General features: G+C 44.8%; 1 protein-coding gene across 1 annotated transcript in view; it reads right to left on the bottom strand.

Moving 5' to 3' along the window:
• ACOX3 (acyl-CoA oxidase 3, pristanoyl) overlaps nucleotides 1-23,877 on the bottom strand; it is a 1,085,216-nt gene that overhangs the window by 611,657 nt on the left and 449,682 nt on the right. Inside the window, exon 10 of the mRNA XM_069632027.1 lies at nucleotides 16,756-16,878. Within this exon, the coding sequence (XP_069488128.1) occupies nucleotides 16,756-16,878 (123 nt within the window). The remainder of the gene's footprint in view (nucleotides 1-16,755; nucleotides 16,879-23,877) is intronic.

A 23,877-nucleotide genomic window follows, 5' to 3' on the forward strand; every position in this document is an offset into this window, starting at 1 on the left:
AAATTATTGTGCCCGTTTTGACCCTAGCTATTGGGGAGCTGTATGCCATCTTCACCCACCTCAGATACCCTGGTGCCATCCCGTATTCTTTCAAGGCCGCCATCATCCAAGGCCATCTCACAGAGTCAAAGGCTTTTATTGCATCCAGCGAGACTACTGCCATTTCGCTAAGGTCGCTCTCTGTCTGTTCTATGATATGGTGGAGTCTGCTGTGATTGTCTGATATATTCCTGCCCGGGACGTAGCCAGTTTGGTCGGGGTCTATACGTTTATTAATTACCCTTTTAAGTCTATTTGCCAACACTGCCGTGAGAATTTTTCTATCTTCGTTTCACATGGCTAGGGGTCTGTACTACCCACATTCTGTGCTCGGCTTGTTGGGTTTAAGGAGCGGAATGATCACTGCCTCCCTTAGGGATTCCGGCAATCTTCCCCTCTCGAACGCCTCGTTTAGCATAGCCAGCAGCGGGGGAAGCACTTCTTGTCTATACGTTTTGTAAAATTTGATGGGGAGCCCGTCTGACCCCGGGCTTTGCTAGTGGGTAGATGCAGTACCACTGTCTCTAGTTCCTCTATCGTGATTGGGGCCTCCAGGTCCTCCCTTTCTTCCTAGTTTAGTTTGGGTAATCCTATTTCTTCCAGTGTCTTCTGAATTTCCTGTTCTGCTACATGCCCCGTGTCTTCATAGAGGCGTTTGTAGAACCTGAGGAACCCCTTGTTCACTCCCTCTTGGGTGCTCCAGATCTGGCCGCCTTCTCCCGTTATCTCCCTGACTACTGGTCTTGGTGTCTCGTTTTTATATAACCATGCCAGCAGCCTCCCCGGTTTATCCCCCCCTGCGTGTTGCCTTTCGATGTATTTTTTATAGTTCAGTTTGCATAGTCTTTCCCAGAGCCCCGCACTAGCCTGTTGTATTTGGCACACTTGTTTGGCGTCCACCTGTGTGGTGCCTTCCCCATGCATTATTTCTTCTAGTTTCTTCTCTGTCTCTTGTAGCTTTCGCTCTATGCCCCCTTGTAGCCCTTTGGATTTGGATATGGCCGCCCCTCTCACTACCACCTTAAACGCCTCCCATAGGGTTTCCTCTGACTTCACACTCCCGGTGTTAGTGTCAAAATACCCAATGATCTCCTCCCTTAGATCCTCTCGGAATGCCGAGTCCTGCAGGGCCTCCGCTCTAAGTCTCCATGTCGGAATTCTAGCTCTGGGGGGTTGATGTCTCCACTCCAGGGCCAGGGGGGAGTGATCCAATAGTGTTCTTGCCTTGTATTCGGAGCCCGTCATTTCCCCTATGAGGTCTGAGGCAACAAACGTATAGTCTAGTCTTGTGTACAGGTTTTGTTTGACGGCATAGTGTGAATAATGTCTGTCGTTTGGGTGATGCTGTCTCTATATGTCCTCTAGCCCGAAGTCTCTCAGCAGGGCCCGTAGTGCTTTAGCGGCAGAGGTGGGTTTATCTAGTTTCATGTCTGACCTATCCATTTTAGGATATAGTGTACAGTTGAAGTCCCCTCCCCATATAATTGCGCCTCCCATTAGGGGGCTGATTTTGCTATATAGTGTCATGAAGTTCATGGTTGGGGGCATATGTATTTATGATACTCAATTCTCTAACAGCCCCCGCGTCATTATCATCCTTCCATCTAGCTCTGCTGTGGCCTGAAGCAGCTGGAATGGCACATGAGGTACCATCCAGGTGACCCCCCCTCCCAGCATAAGCTGAATATGTTGCTCCCATGGTGGTCCCTCTCCATTTTTTCTTGACCACCTCTAGTTTCTCTTTGGTGAGGTGGGTTTCTTGCAGTAATGCTATGTCCACTTTTTGCCTTCTCAGATACATCATTACTGTGTTCCTCTTAAGATAACTGTTAAGGCCTCTCACATTCCATGTTACAATTCTAAGGCCTCCCATTGTCTTCCATATTTCATCCCTCCTCCCTCCCTCTTTGTTCCTCTCTCCAGCTTTGTTTGGCATTAGTGTGGGCTCGTTCCCCTTCCCTTTTCAACAATAACTCCCCAACTACCTCCCCCGCCCCGTCTTCCCCACTACAGTCACTGCACACGTTCCCTCCCCTCCCTCCTCCCTACCCGTCCCCAACTGGTGCCAAACTCCATCCCTGCATTTGGCCTTCTCTCGGTGTGCCGAAATCAGGAACCCAGCAGGGTGTTCCAGGTCTATCGGTAACCTACATAATCTATTCTTGGGGGTGTGAGAGCATGCTCCATGAGACTCCTGCAATTTTGCACTATGTCACCATGCTTGAGCATTCGTATTTGTGCAGCCCATGCTGCGTATCTCCCAACTATCCTTGCCCTGTCTTATATTCTAGTCCCAGTGTCCAAGTGTGCGGCACCATAGGTATAGCATCCTCTGTTTTACTTATCTGCGCCGTCTTCCTTCTGGATGCCAGTTTCCGATGGGCAGTTCTGTGTGTCCAGCCACGCTGACGTGTCGAAGAACAGTGCCCTATTTCTGTGGTACACCTTCAGTTTAGCCAGCTATATTAGCATGTATTTGTAGCCTGCTTCCCACAATCTTCTTTTCACAGCTCCATAATTCATACGACGTCTTTGTACCATCAGTGTGCAGTCCGGGTATGCCGTTATATTCGCAGATGCCCTTTGTATAGTGCCTCCTTTCCGGAAGTGTTCTAGGATTTTTTCCCTGTCCGGATAGTTCAGGATTTTGGCAATTATTGGTCTCTTCACCTGGAGGTGGCCTCCTTTTCAGGGCCCTATGCGCTCGTTCTACCGCAAATCCTTGGGTTAGCACCCCTCCTGTTATTTCTTGTAGCAGCATAATTTCAAAATAAAAGTGGGATTCGATCCCTCTGCTCCCTCCGGTAGTCCCACGATGCGTACGTTGTTTCTCCAGGTGCGTCCCTCCGCTTCTTCTGCCCTGTTTTCCAGATTGCCCACTCGTTGTTCCAAGATGTGGATCTCAGATTTGTGAGACGCACATGCAGCTGTGTTCGGGGACATTTCCTTTTCCAGTTCGCCTGTACGGTCTGCTAGTGTTCTGACATCTTGCCTGAGGAGATTCACCTCTTCCTGTACTGCGCCAACTTTAAGTTCCAGTGGCGCCTTCAGTTCGACAATTGCCGATTCCAGTTTAGTTTCCCATGCTAGTTTCAGGTCTGCAATCGCTTCCAGGATCTGCTGATCTTTGCTCCTGTGACAGCATCTGGAGTGGGAGTCTTCTCCTTGCTCCTGGCCCCTTCTGCCATTTGCGGTGTTCTTGCGTATTCCTCCAGCGTGGGTTGTTTGCTATTTGTCTTGGTTCGTTTGTTTGCCATTTCGATGTTGCCTTATGCTTCCCTGCGGACACTCGGGAATGTGGTCTTTGGGGCCTCAGGTCTAGTCTGTTCCCAGCTATGATGCTTAGGGGGAGTTATGGTGGAGGTCTTCATGTATTGTTGGCGCTATTTCACGATTGGTTTGTGTCCTCCCACGTCTCTGGCCGCTGCTATTTCTTATTGTCCTTAAGTCCCAGCTTTTGTTGGATCGTGGCCCTGTCAGCGAGCCCAAGGGTCTATGGGCCTGTTTGGGTGCTGTATGGGTCTTTGTGTAGCCTGCGGTGCAGATTTGTGCTTTCGTGTGGCCTGCTACGTCTCTTCGGTTATCCCTTGATGCACTACGTCTCGACAGCCATCCAAGCCACTCCTGCAGCAGCCCCACTCATGTGCGCCCTCCGCTTGCCGTCACCTCCATGCCCAGCTCTCGCATCCGAGTATGCGGCACGGCAGTATATCCCCGGTGCTTGTTTCAAGATGGGGCAGTGGTTGCCGCATTTGCTTTGTTTAGCCTGCGCTATTGGCGTGGTTGCTATACTTTTCAGCATGGTCTGCGTGTCCGGGCCCGTTCCACTGATGTGTGTGGATGCCAGCCTTTGGTGATGTGCCCTCATACGTCTTACTTTGAAGTATTGTGCCACCGGGTTAAATCTGTTGGCGTGCCGTCACTGCTCTGTCAGCTGCTCCATGCTATTAGATGTTGTGGTATCCCCTACTTCAGTGTTTTCAGGTGGCGTTCACTTGGGGCACTCTGGGACTTACTGTGTCAGGCTATCCAGCATGTGTCATTTATGGCTCTTTCCATGAGTATCTCCATGGGTTGTTCCACCGTTCCATTTACATACCTTGCCTGGGTTTGCTGGCAGTGTTAGCCCAACCTGGTCTTTTTGGGTTCTAATGTGTTTTCCACTGTTCACATCTTTTCCCTTCTGCTTCCTTTCTAGTGCAGCGTACTATGTTATGAGATACAGAATCCACCGTTACATCTGGCATAGGCACCTCTGTTTTCGTACAGTGCCCTGCCCCAGCAACACCTTCGGCTTCTGATAATTGTCTGTTGTGCGCACTGAGCGCTCTGCTCGTTTAGTAGGTGTTCGCCGTTACAATGTATCTTCACCAACAGCCTTCGAATGCTGGCAGGGAGTGCCGCATACTCGGCCTGCCAGGCCAGTAATGACCTGCAAGGCGGCCATACTGTTCGTTGCAGCATGCCCCTGTTTATACCGGTGTTTGGTTATGGGGTCAAGCGGTCCGCTGGGCTCCGGGACCCACCAGCATGCTTTTTCTGCTACGCTCTGTGCCAAACCCTGTTGTTTAATACGAGCACATACTGCATTTGTGATGCCGCAACTAAATTGTTTCTCCACTGTTACACTCCCGGCTTAATTTCTCCGCGTCGCGGACCTGGAGGTGTTACTTCCAGTCGGGCTCCTTTGTTCTTTTCATTCGTCCGCCATTTTGGGTCCAGACTGCAATTTCAATATCAGTCAGGGCTGCAACATTAGTATGTTCTGTGGGTTCCCGATGTTTTTTTAAGAGTCTCCATATGTTCGTATACTTGCGCTTGTATTTTCATCCACTGCAGGCATCTGTTTATGCACTTTAATTCCGGATCACTGCAGCATCATCCGGAGCTCCTCTAGGAACAGGTCTTCCTACATGGCCCTGTAGCCACGCCTCGTAAGAAGTGAAACTTTTTGGCTTAGATGCCTAACAGGATATAGTAAAAATCTTATTATTGCCATAACACAGATTTGGAAGAAGGCTGATGAATATCTACGAAAATTTGAGGATGACGTTACTGACTGATCTCGATCTTGATAAGTAACCTTCAACTAATGATTAATAAGATCCTTTCCTATTATCTATTGTTCTGGGTACAGTGTTATTTTAAAGTTTTAATGTCTATGGTAAAATGTTCTCTTCATCCATCTTCTAAGATATTGGTATCATGTTCTATGATTAAGATGATAGGTACCATAGATATAGTAATATTTGTGGAATACTATATGATTATGACTAGGTGCTCTGTCTATATCTGAGCGATGCAATACATATGAAATAAGAATTTTATCTTTAATCTCTTATCTTTTATCTTTTTCTATCTTATCTGATAGATAATACATATAAGCCTGCATATAATTCTTTTAGTAGTATCTTTTATACATGAATTTAATTGTGATTCTGTTATTCTATTAATTATGAATGTGAATTATGAATTGTATTATGTGTCTAAATTGTGTCTAAATTGTTATTGGTCTTAATTTTGTGTAGAAGTTTAATAATTATATACACAAATAAATGAATAAAAATCAACAGGGCTTGCAGCGGTTCCTGGAGCTCCTGTCCCGGTTGGATCGTAGGTGGTGGAGGCCTGTCCAGTGGTTTTCTTAAGAAAGGCAGACAGTAACCACACCGATCGAGCTGTAAGGCCCAGGCATCGGAGGAGATCTCCTGCCACTGGGGACAATGCTGTGCCAACTGCCCACCAACTGGTAAGTTATGGGAGGGAAAATCAAAGTGGCTTAGGAGGCTGAGTCGCCCCTGCCAGTGCCTGCTGGCCCTTAGAAGCCCTGCTGCCCCTTCTGGAGCCGATAAACGCTTCTGTCCTTGCCTGGCCAGTGGGAGCTGCACTTTCCTGCCATAAGGTACATAACTCCTGTAGCCCCTACCCCTCGAGGCAAAGCTGAAGGCAGGCTTGGCCGGCTGCACAGCCGGGCCCAGCGATCAAGCAACGTTTTGGATTCCTTAAATTTCTCTAAGGTTTCGTCAGTCTTTTGATCAAACAGGAAATCGCCCTCGAAGGGCATGTCCAGTAATTTTCTCTGGACATTAGGCGAAAAACCTGAAGATTTTGAGTAGGCCGGCCTCCTCAGTGTAATAGCCGGCACCATAGATTGGACCACGTAGTTTGCGATGTCCAGGCCCGTTTGCAGCGACTGGCTAGTCCACCTCCTTCCCATCCTCCACCAGCTGTAGGAAGCCCTTGTGCATTTTTCCCTTACGGAAGTACTGCGCACATTTTCCACTGCCGCCCAAAGACCAAATTAATATTTCACAAAGCCACTAGCCACATTTGTAGCTTTAAAGGCCATACTGCCTGATGTGAAAGCCTTTTTGGCCAAGGCATTAACCTTCTTCGCTTCCCTGTTGGGTGGTAGGGTGGAAGTTGAAGAAGCTGGTCTGCAGTAGACTAGCAGCTTGCACAACAAGACCTTCTAGAGAAGAGTGAGAGGAGAGGAATGATGGGTCCCCTTTGGCTGGCCTATACTTCCCAGATATGGTGGACCGACCAGGGGAATAGAACAAGGGTGCTGCCACAGAGAAGTCAGACGGTCAGCAATTGCAGGCTTTTGGGGCATGTTGCGCTCCGTAGCCGGACCTTGGTCTAGAATATCAGTCATGTCATACACCTGTACCGGCACTGCTGAGGACTGCAAACCTAAAGTGTCAATGACCCGTTCTACTAAAGCCTTGAACTTGGCATAGGTATGGGAATAGGGCTGGGTTTTCTGGAATTCCACGTCTGGCGGGGTATCCAAACCGCTGGCCTCATGGGGACCTTGAGATTGCTCAAGCAGCTGACTTTGGCCTTCAAAATAGTCAGCACCACCTGTGCACATGAAAATGGGGTTGATGTCATCTTGATGCAGAAGCATTGACACTTTGAGAAGCGCGGGACGCACCCGGCTTTGAGAGCCCCGAAGCCTCCTCCAATGCAAAAGGGTGTATCAAAGCAGGCACTGAGGCTTGTGAGGGGTCGGGGGGTGTTACCGTGCCTACAGCGGCATGCTTTTCAAAGATTTAGATAAATATGCATTCAGAGGCATCAATGGCAAACTGTTTATCCAGCTTGGGTTTAATTGTATTGTACTGAAAGATGGTAGTCTTGTGTTTAGCTTGAGGGCCAATATACATTATGATTCAATGCTTGGAAATTACAATAGATTAATTCAATAATGGGTATGACATGACAGGACACTGCAAGATTACAAACAAATATTAAGCTGCAATCAATTAGTCAAATGGATTACTAAACTGGGCCAAAATATCCTCATATTTCCTGTTCACGTTTTCCTTGTGTAAGAAACTTCTTTCCTTGCTGATAGAAAAGTCTTCTCATGGATTTTGGGGTAGTCTGAGACTTTCATTATTTCAATATTCATTTTGTTTTGCTGCAAGTAAAAATGTGTATGGGGCTGTCCTAAGATTGTCCCGTAGAATAAAAACATCTATTGGGATGAGGTTAGACAACACTGACATGAAATTGAAGGTGAGGTATATATGACGGGGAAAATCATTCCAACAAGATAATAGGTTTTCACATGATCAAACATATGGGTGTTAGGACCCTTGCAGGCTGGAAATGGCCAGATAAAAGTTTGGATGAAAGATCATCATTGGTGACCAATAATGATATTGGATAATATGATGTTGTGTATGTATCATGCACAAGTTAATTTCCATGGGCTGTGGTCGAGAACAGAATTGTGACCATTCCCTTCAGACATGTTATGCTAATTTCTGAATTTTAGTATTTACGGCCACTGTTATGCAGATTAGTTACAGGCAACATTGCTAACTTGTGCAGAGTAGCTTCAGGGATGAGACATTGCTGGACAGGTGTGTATAGAGTGGGAGGGTCAGGAAAAGATAATTGTAGAATTGTCGTGAGAGATGCAAATACTTCTGACAGATTCTGATAGTGTTGCCGCTCAAAGTCCCTCATTGTGTATTTACATTTTATCACCCCTTTTCACCTGGTATGATTGTTCTATTATTAATCATCATTGCTGTGTTTTTCCATAATGATGCGTCATTAACTAGCACATAATAGTCGGCTATGGCAGGAGCAGCACAGTACCATTCGTTGATCAAATGGATAAATAGATGGGGATTTTGTTAACAAACTATTATTTTGCCAGTATTACTGGGAACTCAATAGGAAACTGGCTGCTTCCCTTTCCGATACCATATTATAGGAAGAAAATCTGCTCTATGCAGACACTTTTAAATTACATACTGATTTTTTAATTCAGAATGATTACCTGTCTGAATTGTCAATGTTAGGTCATCCTTCGAAAATCTTTGACTTTTCTTAATTTATCTGCATAGACTTTACCTGCCCTTTGTGCACGTTTCCAGAACATCAGTCAAGTCCAAATTAGTTTGCGCTTGAACTGATGTTTCGAGAAATATTCAAGCTGATTCCTGGAGATAGCCTGCTTAAATATTTAATATTAGCAAACATTTTTTTTTCGACAGAACTTAAAATATCCGTTTTAAGTATTCAAGCTCAGCCTTATTAACAGAAGACTAAGAAATGAATTTGTTTCTTAATTTTCAATGTTCTATATTTCTTGCTCCTATATAACATATGTCCCAAATATTTTGTCATATAACAGTAGGCAATTAAATAGCCGTTCCATGCCACACTCCCTACCTCACTGATTAAAATCCAGAATCACAGATACATTAGCGGACCTGGTATATTTCTCTTGATCCAAACTCACTGTGGCCATTCTACTGCATTTTTCTTCTACGAACTCTCACCCCTCCCCAACTCCAAACTACCTTAAAAACTGAAAGAAAATGGTTGTATAGTGCTTGGAGTGAATGCAGGTGCATGATGATGCTGAGAGAATGCTGGTGTGCCTGAGAGAATGTTTGGGTGTGAATGCTGTCGTGAAGGTTACAGGAGTGTTCAGTTGGAGAAGCCTAGCTTGGGTGGTGGGACCCAGTGGTTCACTGTGTCATCCGAACATGGAACTAGAATAAAGCTTACCTGAAGAACCGTATAAAAGTCTCCTAGGAATCTGCTTTTGTACACTGGCGACGAGGATGGGATTTAAGAAGACAAGAAACGGACCTACAAGGCAAAAGTAAATGTTTTAAGAAACCATGCTGCTGAAGGGGGGTACAGCAAGAAGAGAGAGGAACCACTGCCCCCATTTCAAGTAAGTCCCATTACCCCAGGGCAAAGAGACGGGAAGTTAATAGGCCACAAGGTTAAGAAGCACTGTCCCAGTCCAGAGACTGCAAGAGTCCAAGAAGGGGGAGAGAGGCCCCAGTGCAGAGCCCAAGAATGATAGAAAAGGGGCCAAAGGCAGAACCAGAAAGGCCAGGGTAGAACTAAATCCAAGTGCTGTGTTCAGGTCTCAAAGTTAAAGAGGCCCACAAGTATAGAAGCACTATCACAGCACAGAAGGAGAGTGGGAGGTCCCCAGAGAAGAGTTACTGTACTTGGTGAACCTGATGTGTAAGGAGTTCGGGGAGTGGCGCCTCAATGAGAGGTTTTAGGGCAATGAGCATTGCCTATGGCATTTGGTAACGCCCAACTCCAAATTCAAGAAAATGTCCCTAGAAAAGGGTTCATCAGTGACAGTGGGCAAGAGATTAGCACGCAAAGCAAAGTTCTACTCAAGCGTGGCTGACTGTGAATAAGTTGCAGATTTTGGCCTATGCTAATGAGCTATTAAGGAATGTCAGTGACGAATGGTGGGACGCTGCCGTGATATGGAGGAGATTGAAGTGCCTACCACATTGGGCGAAATGGAGAGGTTCTGTTTGATCCATGGGCTCTCATGGTGCGAGGAGCGGCCGTTGGTAGCATGGAGCTCTGCAGTTCCTGATGTCTGGTGCCTTTGTGATGAGGTAACAGCGTCAGGGTGGGTGTTTGTGATGGGCCAGAATGCTGATCTCTGAATTCGCGCAGCGGATGATGTTCCCAAGAGGTCTGAGTAAAGGAGCCTGCGGCACCGGCAGAGTCATTGAGAGTCTATGTCTAAAGTGCAAAACAAGCACTAATGAAGCTTTGTGTGCGAAATGCATCGAGGCATCATCAGGAAGAGGAATGAAAGGCCCTTGTGTTGAAGGGTCTCCTCCGTTGTGAATCGAAGGAGGTTGTGAAGCCCAATGAGGGACAATGGATTCGAAGTGGATCAGGGACAGGCGGATCTATTTGAGGTGCAGTCCGCGCCCATGTTAACACAACGCCGCTGCTACTGGTGGTCTGGAGTGAGAGGCCGCGATATGCAGGAAGTAGTAATGAGCAGTGTCGGCAGCTCAAATGGAGCTTCGTTCCGTTCAGGAGTTGCGGTCCCGTTTATATGGACAAGGTACTGTCAGATGGTGTCGGCATGACTTCAACTGGCAATGCAGGTTGGGGTGTGATTTCGGGCATGAAGGAGAATCCTCAGCGCTGCACATGGTGATGCGCAGCAAACGTCTTCTATCCTTCGATTATTCATTATAAGTGTAAAGTACATGTCGAGTTAAAGATACACTTTATGGTAAATGTGTAGAATTGTTTGAAGAAATGACTGAACCTGTTAATGTATGGCATGGAGCAATGTAGATGGCTGAGCAGTCTATGTGAGGAGAAGTTTATAGCTATGTTAGATGCATGTAAATGTCACTCTTTGAGGAGTTTCAGGTTAATGCCTGATGTGAGGTTGGTATGTATGAGTGGATGGGAATTGTGTGTTTTCCATAAGGTAGATAAGGGGTCACCAGGTAGGAGGGTCATGCCTTCTGCAGTGTGTGTGGATGGGACTAGTATATCCCACCAGGTAGGAGGGTCATGCCTTCCGCAGTGTGTGTGGATGGGAATAGTGTGTGCCACCAGGTAGGAGGGTCATGCCTTCCGGATGGTGAGTGGATGGGAATTGTTGTGTTCCCATAGGGTATATAAAGAGGGGTGATGCCTTCCGTGATTTAAGTGGGAGTGAGGGAAGTGAATCCATACAAAGGTAATGGTTGTGCAAGTTTGCATCCACCGGAGTTGATGGGGGTATGCCTACTTTCCACCATGTTTGTGGAGTGCTGCGGGGAAGCCCAGAAAGTGTAGAAAGGGGGGGGGGAACGCCTTCTGTGTACGGATACAGAGCATATTGGGGGGACGCCGCCGTTTATTAGTTGCATCTCTCGTATAAAAAGATGCTGTGTTAGTGTGTCCCTTGTGTGTTTCCTTTTGTGGTTGTGTGTCTGAGTGTAAAGGAGGGAGATGTGTTGTATAGTGCTTGGAATGAATGCAGGGGCATGCTGATGCTGAGAGAATGTTGGTGTACCTGAGAGAATATTTGGGTGTGAAGGCTCCAGGAGTGAGCAGTTTGAGAAGCCTAGCCTGGGTGAGGGGACCCAGTGGTTCACTGTGTCATCTTAGCATATAACAAGATGACACCCCGCCTCGGGCGTACGCCTGTATGCCTCGACAAGGCTGATTTGGCAATGTGGCTTTCCAGTGCCCAAACTCCTTGCAATGGTTTCACTGATCAATGTTCGTGTTTCAATAATAGTTTTCAGCGGGTTGCCCCACCTGGAATGCTTGCAGCGCTCCTCTTACCCTACCACCACCCTTGTCCTCCTGTTGGATGGTGGAACCCTCTGCTTTCCTGAGGAGGTTGCAAGCTCTGTATCTGTAGCGCCATAAGCTTTGTTTCTGTTTCTTTTTTTTTTTATCTCTCAATCTTTTTCATAAAAATCTTGTGCTGCCAGCAAAACATCGACCAACCCCTTTCCTTCCATCCTATGATTACAGCTTTAATCCCTTCTGCTAGCTTTGGTTGCAACTGGTTAGGACAGTTTTTCTGAAGTCCAACTAAGTGCTTACTAAAACCATTCAACTGAGGCACTACAAGACTCCAAACACTCTTAGTATAAGGCTGTACCACCTGAGTACATGGTAGCACAGACAGAATCTTGCTCTTTTCGGTTTATAGCTCACCTTCTATTCACCGACCACTCATCTTCGTTTTTACAATTGCTCCAATGGTGGTTTTCCAGATCTTTTCATGTATTCAATCCACAAGGTACCGGGGGGCAAAGGGCAGAGGGGCGAGGGGCAAGAGAACACGACAACACACTCTTACTCACTCCGCATCTCTTCAAGAGTGAAGGGGTGTTCGAAAGGTTCAGGAAAGCTGCCTTCCAGAAGCAATAAACATGAAGTAAAGAGTCTCTGGCCACTGCGTTGTGCCTCTAGTCTCTCTCACATGACAACACACTCCTACTCACTCCAAACACAGAATGTACATCCTCATAGGGCAGGTGTTAGAGTGCTGATGTTACATTGGGCTTCTTGGGGATAGCTCACCAACCAGGCAAGCTCACCCGCGAGCCCTCAACTGTGCAGGCATAAATATGAAATAACAGGAGCCCTTTTGGCTCCCCTTAAACCCATTGCAGATATTTCTTTTGGTCCAGCATGTACTGTTGCATCCAAGTATTATTAGACACATAATAGTTCATGAAGTATTTACAGCCATGTGAATGATTCAAACAGTTATTCAAAAAGATAAAGTAATCAGTAATTTGTAAGAGGTGCCGGAAATATGGACATTTTAAAATTTGAAGCAAGCCGGAGTAAGTCACAAAAAAACTAACCAGGGAAGAATTGGTAGTACTCTTGAGAAAGGGTGATTGGATTGGAATGTTACTCCCACATAACATATGACTATCAGGCGTAGTGTGCGAGTCATAACATACTTCTTATTGACCTAGGGCAAAAAAGGAGCTCTATCAATATCCAGAGAGCAGACGGAAGATAACTTGGACTCTGGGATCTGAAAAAAACAGTTGTTAAAATACAGATGTATGTGAATTCCCAAAAGGCTCAGGTGACTAGCATCAGCTTTGTAAAAACTCAGAGCACTGCGGAGAATAAAGTAATTACTAAATAAAGGCATTGTTTCGATCCACCAGACAAATCTAGTTCTCTTGAGACAAGGCGTATTGGATCTGCACTAGTATAATCATCTAGAGCACCTCATGAAGATGATGAAGGTTAAAGGAAGAGAGGTCTAAAATAGAGCTTAGCCCCTTTCACATCTCAGACCTTGCTACTACTCCGATTACACAAATTGACTGTACCTCATCACAAGTATGCTCAACTGAAATGTCCTTATCTAGCCCAAGAATGGGTATCTGTCCTTTTCGACTTCCTTTTTACTGTGTGTCAATAAGGTGGATTGAGGACTCCATTAAGTCTGAAACAACTTGCTTTACTTTAATCAGCCCCCGAGGTTGCAGGGCTTCTTTATCAAAGAGAAGGTATTTTTCAAACACTATCAACTCCTTTAATAGTTGCTGTAAGCTGGTACTAGCACATCTGCATTTGTTTGGCAAAAATGCAATGCTGAATTGCAGTACAACTGCTTGCATTAAGGTATCTAGGAATGTTTCATCCTTTGGTGGTAGAGGACCTGCCATAGAAAATGGACCCTTAGCAGAGAGTATGGCAGTGTCCATCATGGAATATATATTGGGTGGCCACAAATGACGGCCAGAGAGTGTCTACATTTTTGAGTTTAGGCACCTTTTACTTTTCAAATGAGGAGGCTATCAGCCACAGGGCAAGTTAGCTATAGCCTACCTGCCACCCATTGAATCCCTTCACATCCTTTTCCTTCTGGAACCAACACAACATGTTCCACCACGTGGGGAAAACTGGAGAGACAGGAGAAGGAAAGGGCTGGCAGAAGGGGAGGTGAGAGAGAGCACTTCTCTGATGGCACCAGCCTATAAAATGTGCCCATTTTTTTTGCTAATGGGAATAGATGAGTGAGACACCACTCAAACATTTCCTGCCTCCATAAGTCCATGATTCTGCACATGGGCATCAAAGTTGTACTGTCCTCTTAGAGGTTGGTCTGAGGACAATACATCCACACCCACGGTGGATGTCTTTGGCATAGGAATTCCTGTGTATTACATTATTCCAAGCATCTGAACATCAACAGATCTTGTTGATAATGGCTGATCATCCTCAACTTCGTCTGGTGCATCCTGGGATATGGATCCATTTGATTCTTGATTGTATCAATGGACTCCGAAAACTATGAAAATCCAACAGATGAAGAGAAAGTCATGAAGAGGATCCACAAGAGTTTGTGGTGTTGCCAGCGCAGAAATTGTAGAAGCGTGACCTCCTGGCTCTTCTCTCTTATACCAGACTGTCTGGCCGCAATTCAGGAATGGTGTGCCGCTGTGCCGCCAATGATCTCTGCCTTAATGCCAGTAAGACTGAGATCCTCCTCATTGGGACACCCGCTCCCTCCTTTCCTCTCTCTCGCTGGCCACCCCTCTTTCTGCTCCTTCCTGTGAGGCTACGAACCTTGGTGTCATCTTCGACTCCACTCTCTCCTTCTCTCCCCACATCTCTGATGTCTCTAAGAAGTCAAACTATCAGCTGCACCTCCTCAGAGGTATTCTTTTTTTTTCACTTTCCCACAGTAGCTCTGGTCCTCTCTAGGCTGGACTATTGCAACAGCCTCTTTCTAAATCGTCTTGCCTCTACTCTTCGACCTTTACAACTTATCTAAAATAGTACTGCGAGACTTGTCCTTGGCATTAATCCCAAGGATTGTATCTCTCCAGCTCTGAAATCTCTTCACTGGCTACCTGTGGCTGCACGGATCAACTTCAAGACCCTCTGCATTGTTCACAAGGCTTTCTGGGGACTAGGGACACTCTACCTCCTACGTCCTCTTCCAAAACATCTTACTTCTTGAGCTCTCCGCTCATCCACCTCCAATTCTCTGAGGGTCAAACGCTTCTTCAAGCAGAGAGTTGGGGGCAGATCTATCTCCTTGGTTGGGGCATCCCTCTGGAACAGCCTCCCTGCCTCTCTAAAACTTGAGCAGAACCACCTAGAGTTCCGGAAGACACTTAAGACCTTTCTTTGCACTTCCGCTTTCTCTCTTCCTCTCCCCTTCTGAGGAACCTGACTGCGCCGCACACTGGTCACCCTCTGAACTCGGGCCCAGGCTCCTGCATGTCCACTTGGCCTTGCACTGCCTCCCGACACCCCAGCACTTAAGGGTCTGCATCTGCAACCCTGCAGTCCCTTCTCTCTGCACTTATGAGCCACCAGCTGGCTGCACTTGTGGGTTAACTGAACTTCCCCCGTGGCACTTCTCCCCTTCCCTCTTCCCCACACTTGCACGATCTGAATGACACAAGGCCTAGTAAGATTATTATTTTATTCTCCCTTGTTTCCACCTCCTTGTCTTGTCGCGCCTAGGAACACTTGTGTGCAGGTGCGTTATAAATGCCACATCACATTGCCTGGGGGTCAATCAGTTTTTGAAATTTGCCAAAATACCTCTCTTTGCTGGATGGTTTAGGTGGGGCTGATCTAAACATACCAGATGGCTCAGGAAACCAAGATTGCCACATAGTAACATGACAGGACTGGTGAGTTTACAATGGAGGTGCAAAGGAGTGGGAATGTGCATCACCACCCTCACAGTAATAGCTGTTGTCCACTTCACTGAAGGCTAGAGGCTTGCCATATCAGAGAGAGTAGAAATGTTGACTCGGAGCAAGATCAGGTGTTCCTTCCCACTATCTCCAGTAGTAAGGGTATCTGATCCTCATTGTCATGGACTATAGCAAGTTTATTCTGGGATGGATTCTCTGTGATCTGGCAAGAGCCTAATGTGGGGCCTGGAGCGTTTGCAGGAGACTTTACTCATGTGGCTATTTTGTGAACCAAACAAATATGTCATTCTACTGTAGCGTCTGAAAAGCTAGGGCTTGACACTTTGTGTGTTAAAACAAATGGCTTTAAAGATCAGTAGAGAATCTCATGAAAGCTCATAGTGGAAGATGGAATGCCCTCGAGAAAATGTTCCCAGTATTTTCTTCTGAAGCCAACCTAACGATGCAGAAGTGTCAATTCATAAAGTTCTTTGTTTGCTGTATCTGAAGAGTTGCCTAAAAGGTGTAACCACTTGGGATGGTGAGGAAAAAAAGAAGGGGAGCATTACTCACAGCATTTGAGACAATAATGGAGAGAGCATACCGGGTGGGCTTCATAAAGGAAGCAGCTGTCCAAAGTCTGGTCCAAGCTCAAACACTGCAGAAACAAGTGTGATGGTCTGAGGCACGGATATGCCACTTGCAGGACCAGAAAAGAAAGGTAGGTTTAGGCAGCATAAGGAAGAGGGAAGCTTCCGAGACCAGCTTGCATTCCCTCTGAACCTCCAACAAATAAGTGGAGTAAAAAGGAAAAATAATCGAGCATGCAAGTCGTCTAACCCAGTCAAGACAGAGATAGTGACTGATGATAGCAGGCATGGATAGATGATGTAGACTAGCATCCATAGGGGTGGATTATGAAACATGTATGGTTTTGCTGTGGTTGCGTCTCACTGGAGAGAAATTCCGAGGTATAGATCTAAAGTAACGTGAGCTACGAGTAAATAGGTGTATACAGATTCTAAGCATCTCTGAATGCATCCAATCATTCTCGTTTTTCTTTGACCGTAACTTGAAGAACCCCAACCTTAGTTACTTGTGGCGACTCAAAAATCGTTTTAAAGTTTGGAAATGCATTCTTACTTATTACAGTATTTTCTCAAGTACTGCAAATGAGCTGTATGTATATGGTTAATTTAATCACATCCTAACATCACAAAGACATACACAATGCACTGTACTGCTTTTTTATGCATCTTACCTGCCTTGTACTCCCATCCTTCATGATGAGACCAATCTGAAGTTCAATCAAATTCATAAACAAGCACTTGGAGAAATGGTCTAAGACGTATGCTGCCGCCAAGTAAGGAATCAGACGCCATTGCTGTAATAGGGAAATGTGTACAGTGTTAACATTGCACAAGCAGACTTGCTGAAACCCAGATCATTTATTTTCTTTCGTAAGTGCCTACACTTTATACAAGTTTTATGGTAACCAGGCTGTATAGTCCAACCACAAACCTTAATCCAAACAACAATGTATTAGCCCGGTTTCATGACAATCATATTCAGCTTATAATGTATATTTATAAAAATTGCAATGAGTAGTAGAGACCTACAATTTTATTGGTCATGATTCAATAAAGTAGATATGAGCATAATTAGCAAATATTAGTTGATGTTATTTTGATTAAAAAGACCCTGACACAGATACGTTTCAGAGCGACATTTTGAACGCAAAAAAATCAGTGTTGTGCCACTGCTTATTAAACGAGCTGTTGTACATCATTTTGCAAGTAGGTGCCACCTTTCAATTTGAAAGAAATGTATCTTACCGCTGAACTACTTCTAGTGTTGGCTCATGCACATAGTTAAATAAAACTACTGTACCTGGGAGTGACATCTTTATATATTGCTATTTGTTCCATTGATCTATATTGTCATAATTCTGGCCCCAAATGTTCCAGATACGTGGCTGATTCAATGTGTTGTCATTGAACAGGGCGATCATGCCTGAATAGACATACCCTGTCTGCAGAACATACAGGTGCACCAGGCACATCATATTCACAGCATTGGTGGGCAAGAGTTTAGAACACTTATACAGGGGAGCCTCATCACAGATCCTCTTTTTTCTTTATAATTTACATATCTGACTCTACAGACATTTAACAAGCTATAGACCACCATTGCATTGAAGAGCTACAATTCAGTAGATACGTATAACCAGGTTCTGGGACTATGAACAATAAGATGGGGCAATAGAGCACAGGGACACGGAAGAGTGAGGGGAGGGTAATCCAATGAATTACTAATGGGATACTGGAAAACAGAAGATGAACGCAGGGGTAATGCAATGGATTACTAATAGGGTACCGGAACAAGGAAGAGAGAGACAGGGTAACATAAGGGATTACTGATGGTGTATTCAAATGTCATTTGTGAAGTCATGTGTGTCGGTAGGAGCAGCACATGCCAGAGCCATGTATTATGTTTGTGTAGCCTTCCAAAATTGGAAAATGTCTGCTTTTTGGATTGTGCACTGCCAAACTTAAATGTAACTAAGTCTGTTCACTTAATATATCACAGTTTTCTATTAGAATAACATAATCTTAGTGTCCTTTTAACAATCTATCTACACACACAATATTCTTTAAAAGTTATATGCATTTCAGAATCCCACCCTCTTCCTTGTATTATGTATTGAGTTCATGAACACTTGAACATGTTCACAGATATATATTAGGGAACCAAATAAATACAAATAACATCTCCAAACATAATATCACATATCCATGTTTTAATGTCATAAACTGTAAAATATTTGTTTCAATTAAAATAGCATCCCACATACTGAGGTTAACTTGGGGCTATTTTGATATAATTAACTTCAGCATCTCACACGTTTGGTCACTCAACATTTCTTTCCAGGAGCAAGGTATAAGTTGTATCCTGTTTCATGCCTTGAGTGTGCGAGACGGAAATCATCGTCTCACCTTGCATACCCGAGGCTATTACATAGTAAAGCGTCAGAGGTCACCAACTGCCACTGGCTTCTGACAACAGTCATTCAGGCGACCCTGCCATTGCTGACTGGGGTCTTACATTATACTATATTTGTTATGGAATAAACCTCTTCATCATCTACACTTGCGTCATCAATTACTTCAATAGTGGCATGAAGTGGTTTATTCCATAACAAATATAGTATAATGTAATATAAAACCGCAGTCAGCAATGGCAGAGCTGCCTAAACGACCGTTGTGAGAAGCGTTGGCAGTTGGTGACCTCTGACGCTTACCTACATAATAGCCTCGGGTACTCGAGAGGTGACAGTGACGTCCTCCTTGCACACATGAGGCATGAAGCAGGATACAACAGTATCTTTTCTGAATTTCAGATAGTGTTTCTTTGCATCGAAAATATTTAATTGAATTTGCTGGTGTTTTTTTCCCCACACATTTCTCCAAAAATAAATGTGGGTGTAAACCCCCATAGCTCCCTCTGCGTCACGCCCACCTTAATTTATACCCACACCCCCATCTATATTTTTGGTGAAATGTATTAGCTTGTGTATTAAAGAAACATTGTTTAAGAACAGAAATAAAAGGACACACCATTTTCAGTTTTCAAAACTCTTCATAACATTACACACAAATAGTGAACTGCAAATTCATTCAGAAAATGCCTTCCCAGAACATGAGGTAAAGCTATATCCGATAACAAAGATGTTTCTTTTATCTGCAAAGTGTAATATTCAAAACCATTTTCATTTACAAAGCTAGAAGCAAATACAATCTTTTTTTTATAACTATAGTATTATTTATTGATAAATAAATGCATTGAATACCTCTGACTGGTTCATAATGCACTTTCCCAAAAAATACCTGAATGTACAATAAGAAAAAGCAGATAATATACAAGTATGCATTTTCGGATACATTAAGGCTGTCTTCCAATTTAGAAAGAACAAGTGACCTTTAATGTAATAAATATATCTTGTAGCCACAATTTAAAACAGCAATACAACGATACACAACAAGAACTAAGCAAGAATGATGATGTCACATCATCAGCTGAAGTTGATATGACCAACACTTCATAAAAGAGAAAACACACTACAGAAATGTCAGGAATCAAGTGAAGTGAAGTTCAAGTTAATCAGATAATGTGATGACATCAAACAATATTTAAAATGAAATATTGAATATCATTGTGAAACTTGCACGTGCGAACAATGCCCCCAGCAATCCCTCCCCGATCATTTACAGAAGACAAAAGTGATCAAAGATTTGATTAAATGCCCATCCTTTCTTACCCTAAACATGAATCTATTATGCTTTCCAAATGTTCTGTTTTCGTAAACGATAGTGATTCTCCTTCCTAGTCTTAGTTGTAAATAATTTCAAAACAATTTACCTTTTTATATATTTGGATTTTTGTATGTATATAGTGCTATTGGCTTCAATATATTTTCATATTTCTGTGTACAACATTTTTATTGTCAATGTACCTTCTTTTTCACAGCACAAAATCTATGATACAAATGTATTGGATAGGTAGCACATGGACAACTTTCCATCAACAAAGTGCATTTAATTTAATATAATTATGTGTTTATGTAGACATCTCTCACTTTCTCTCTTTCTCTCTGTCTGTGTGTGTATATATATATATATATATATATATTTCAAATGCGAACGGCTTCAAAAAGAAACTATTCAGGCGAGCAGCACTCCATAATCACGGAAATCCAACAGCAAACACTGCAGCATCGGTTGTGTATAATGTAACAGCCTTTATTTTTCGTTTGAAGCAGATAAAAAGAAATCTCCCAGTGCAAATTTGCTTAGCCAGACGGCAGCCTGACACGTTTCACCACTAACCAGTGGCTTGTTCACAGTCCTTATATATATATATATGGGATACATTACTTACCGTAATCGTATTTCTGATGCTTGTATCTGCTTAGATTCACATGCTGTGCATAGGCCGACATCTATTGGAAGCTGCAGAGTATTACAGTTTGTTTTTCAAAACTCGAAAATGGGCATTGACACAGGGTGTGCCAGTAATACTATCCCTAGTGTGACGTCCACTGTACCCATGATCCCTCACGCGTCCAGGACCGTCGGATTGTATTTTTTTTGACATGAGGTAGCATGAGGAGTAGCGTGAGGACAGATAATCCAAGCAGATAGATAGAGACTACAAGCATCCATGCGCCTTCTCTCCGAGGGGAGGAAGAGTGGGTCGCATGTGAATCTAAGCAGATACACGCATCAGAAATATGATTACGCTGAGTAATGTATCCCTTCTGAGGCTTGTGGAATCTGCTTAGATCACATGCTGTGCATAGATTAGCGAGCAGTGTTAGAAGAAGGAGGTGGGATGTGAGAAGGGTCATGAGCAAATAAATGTCTTAGAACTACTTGTCCCGTTTGAGTATCTGCCTTGGAATGGGTGTCAATGCAGTAGTGCTGAGTAAAAGTGTGAATAGAGCTGCAAGTAGCTGCCTTGCAAATGGTGTCAAGGGGTACATTTGCAATGAAAGCCAGAGTGTCTCTTGTAGAGTGGGCTCTTAGCGTGAAAGGTAAAGTTTTTTCAGAAAGGGAGTAACACAGCTGGATACAGTTAACAATCCACTTAGAGATGGCACCTTTAGAGACGCAATCTCCCTCTTTGCCTGTAGCTACGGAGACAAACAGTTGGTCTGTTTTCCTTAGCAGTCTGGTTTTGTTTACATAGTATAGGACCGCCCTACGCACGTCTAGGGTATGTAGTTTCACCTCAGCCGAGCTTTGTGGGTCTTGGAAGAAAGCCGGAAGCTCGATGGACTGGTTCATGTGGAATTTAGAAATAAACTCAGGTGAGAACCTAGGGTGTGCACGTAAAACCAGTTTATCTTTATGAACCGTAAAGAAAGGATCCTGCACTCACAGAGCCTGAATTTCAATGACCCTTCTTATAGATGTAATTGCTACTAAGAAGGCCGTTTTATAAGTCAGGTGTTTGAGACTGCTTTTATGCATGGGCTCGAATGGGGGGCCGATGAGTTTAGATAGCACCACGTTAAGGTCCCATCCTGGTGGTGCATTTGAAATTGGAGGGTGAAGTCTCTTTACTCCTTCCATGAAGGCTTTAACCACTGGTACTTTCCACCGCAACACCTTTTTATGGGAGGTGGTGTATGCTGACAGAGCTGCCAGGTGTACCTTTAGTGAGTTAAAAACCAACCCTGCGTCCAGCAGGTGGAGCATGTATGTGACAATTGCGGAAGGAGTGCAATCAACTAGGTTGATTTGCTTATTCTGGCACCAGATAACGAATCTCTTCCATTTGTCAAAGTAGCAGTGCCTCGTATTTGGCTTCCTAGATTCTCTTAGGATGTCCATACATCTCTGCGGCAAATTGAGATGTGCAAATTCTATGACCTCAGGAGCCATGCTGCCAGGTTCACTGAGTTGGGTTGAGGATGCACTCTCTGACCCTGCTGCTGGGACAGTAGGTTGTACCAGCCCGGGAGTTTGATGGGTTCGCACACCGCTAGTCTGCATAAGTGTGGGAACCACGGTTGTTTCACCCACATGGGAGCAACTAGGACGAGCGTCATCGATTCTCTGTTCATCTTGTTGACCACCTTCCTGATGAGGGGTGTTGGTGGAAAAGCGTAGGCAAACATCCCTGACCAGTTCATCCACAGGGCGTTCCCCTGGGAGTCTGGTTGGGGGAACCTGGATGCGAATCCTGGGTACTGTCTGTTTTTACTTGTGGCGAATAGGTCTATAGTGAGGTAACCCCACTGAGAGAAGATATATTCTACGATTTCTCTGTGTAGACACCATTCGTGTTCCTCTGGGAGGGGATCTCTGCTCAAAGCGTCCGCCAGAGAATTGAGATACCCTGGAACATGTTGAGATGACAGGAAGATGTTCCGTCTGAGTGCCCATATCCAAATTTTCTGGGCAAGCTTGAACAGATTTGGCGAACGAGTCCCTCCTTGCTTTTTCAGGTAAAACATGGCTGTAGTGCTGTATGTCCGGATCTGCACTGACAGGTTCAACAGGTAGGGATTGAATGCTTGAAGCGCTCTGAATACTGCCAGAAGCTCTAGCAGGTTGATATGATTCTTGGCCACTGAGTGAGACCAGAGACCCTGAGCTGTGTGGTGGAGATGGTGTGCTCCCCACCCAGACAGGCAAGCGTCCGTTGTGACTACCGCCTGTATCTCAGGATCGTAAAAGGGTTTTCCCTTGGACAGATTTTCTCGTGTCCACCAGTGAAGGCCTTGTACAAGTGTTGGCGATATGACCACTATATCATCCCATTGACCACTTTCCTGAGACCACTGTTTCGCAAACCATTCTTGCATGGAACGCATGCGCAGGCACGCGTTGGTCGACCAGGTAAATACATGACGCCATCATGCCCAGCAAACGCATTGCTTTGCGTACGGTTATTTGGCGACTCGCCTGATATTGCGGAATTTGCAGCAGTATATTCCGAATTCTTTCCTCTGATGGAAAGGCCAACCCCTCTTGAGTGTTTAGGACAGCTCTTAGGAACTGTTTGGAGGTGCTTGGCACCAGATTTGACTTTTTCTCGTTTATGGAGAAACCTAATTCGAAGAGGAGGTTGATCGTTCTTTGAATGTTTGTTCTGCAAATTACTAGGGTCTCCCCCGTGATGAGCCAGTCGTCCAGATAAGGGTACACTGGGATTGCCTCCCTGCATAGGTGTGCCGCCGCCACCGCCAGTACCTTGGTGAATACCCTTGGAGCCGAGGCTATCCCGAAGGGCAGTACCTTGAAGTGGTAGTGCTGACTGTCCACCTTGAAGCGCAAGTATCTTCTGTGCGCTGGGAACATGGAAATATGAAAATAGGCATCTTTCATGTCCAATGTTGCCATGTAATCCCCCTTTTTTAGGAGGGGGATTACCTCTTGGAGAGTAGTCATGCACAATTTTTGGGGCTTGACATACTTGTTTGCAGGCCGTAAGTCCAATACTGGGCGCATTGTCAAATCTTTTTTTTTTGGGCACAAGGAAGTAAGTTGAATAAATACCCTTGTTTACCTGGTGTCCCGGGACGAGTTGTATCGCGTCCTTTGCTAGAAGATTGGCGATCTCTTCGAGGAGGATCTTCTGTTGGTCTAATGAGTGTACTTTTTGTCGTGGAGGGTGGTTTCAGGGATGCTCTTACAGTTCTATGCAGTATCCTGTGGACACTGTGGACAGCACCCATCTGTCTGATGTGATCCCTTCCCAAGCTTGGGTGAAGTTGGAAATGTGTCCTCTAATGGGGATGCGTGAGACGGGACCCTGAACGGAACGTTACTGTTTTGGGGGAGGCGTGCCGCCGCCTCTACTGGGGCTGCCTCTA

This window comes from Ambystoma mexicanum, chromosome 6q, assembly GCF_040938575.1.
Source record: "Ambystoma mexicanum isolate Mex_15411 chromosome 6q, UKY_AmexF1_1, whole genome shotgun sequence".
Lineage (NCBI taxonomy): Eukaryota > Metazoa > Chordata > Amphibia > Caudata > Ambystomatidae > Ambystoma > Ambystoma mexicanum.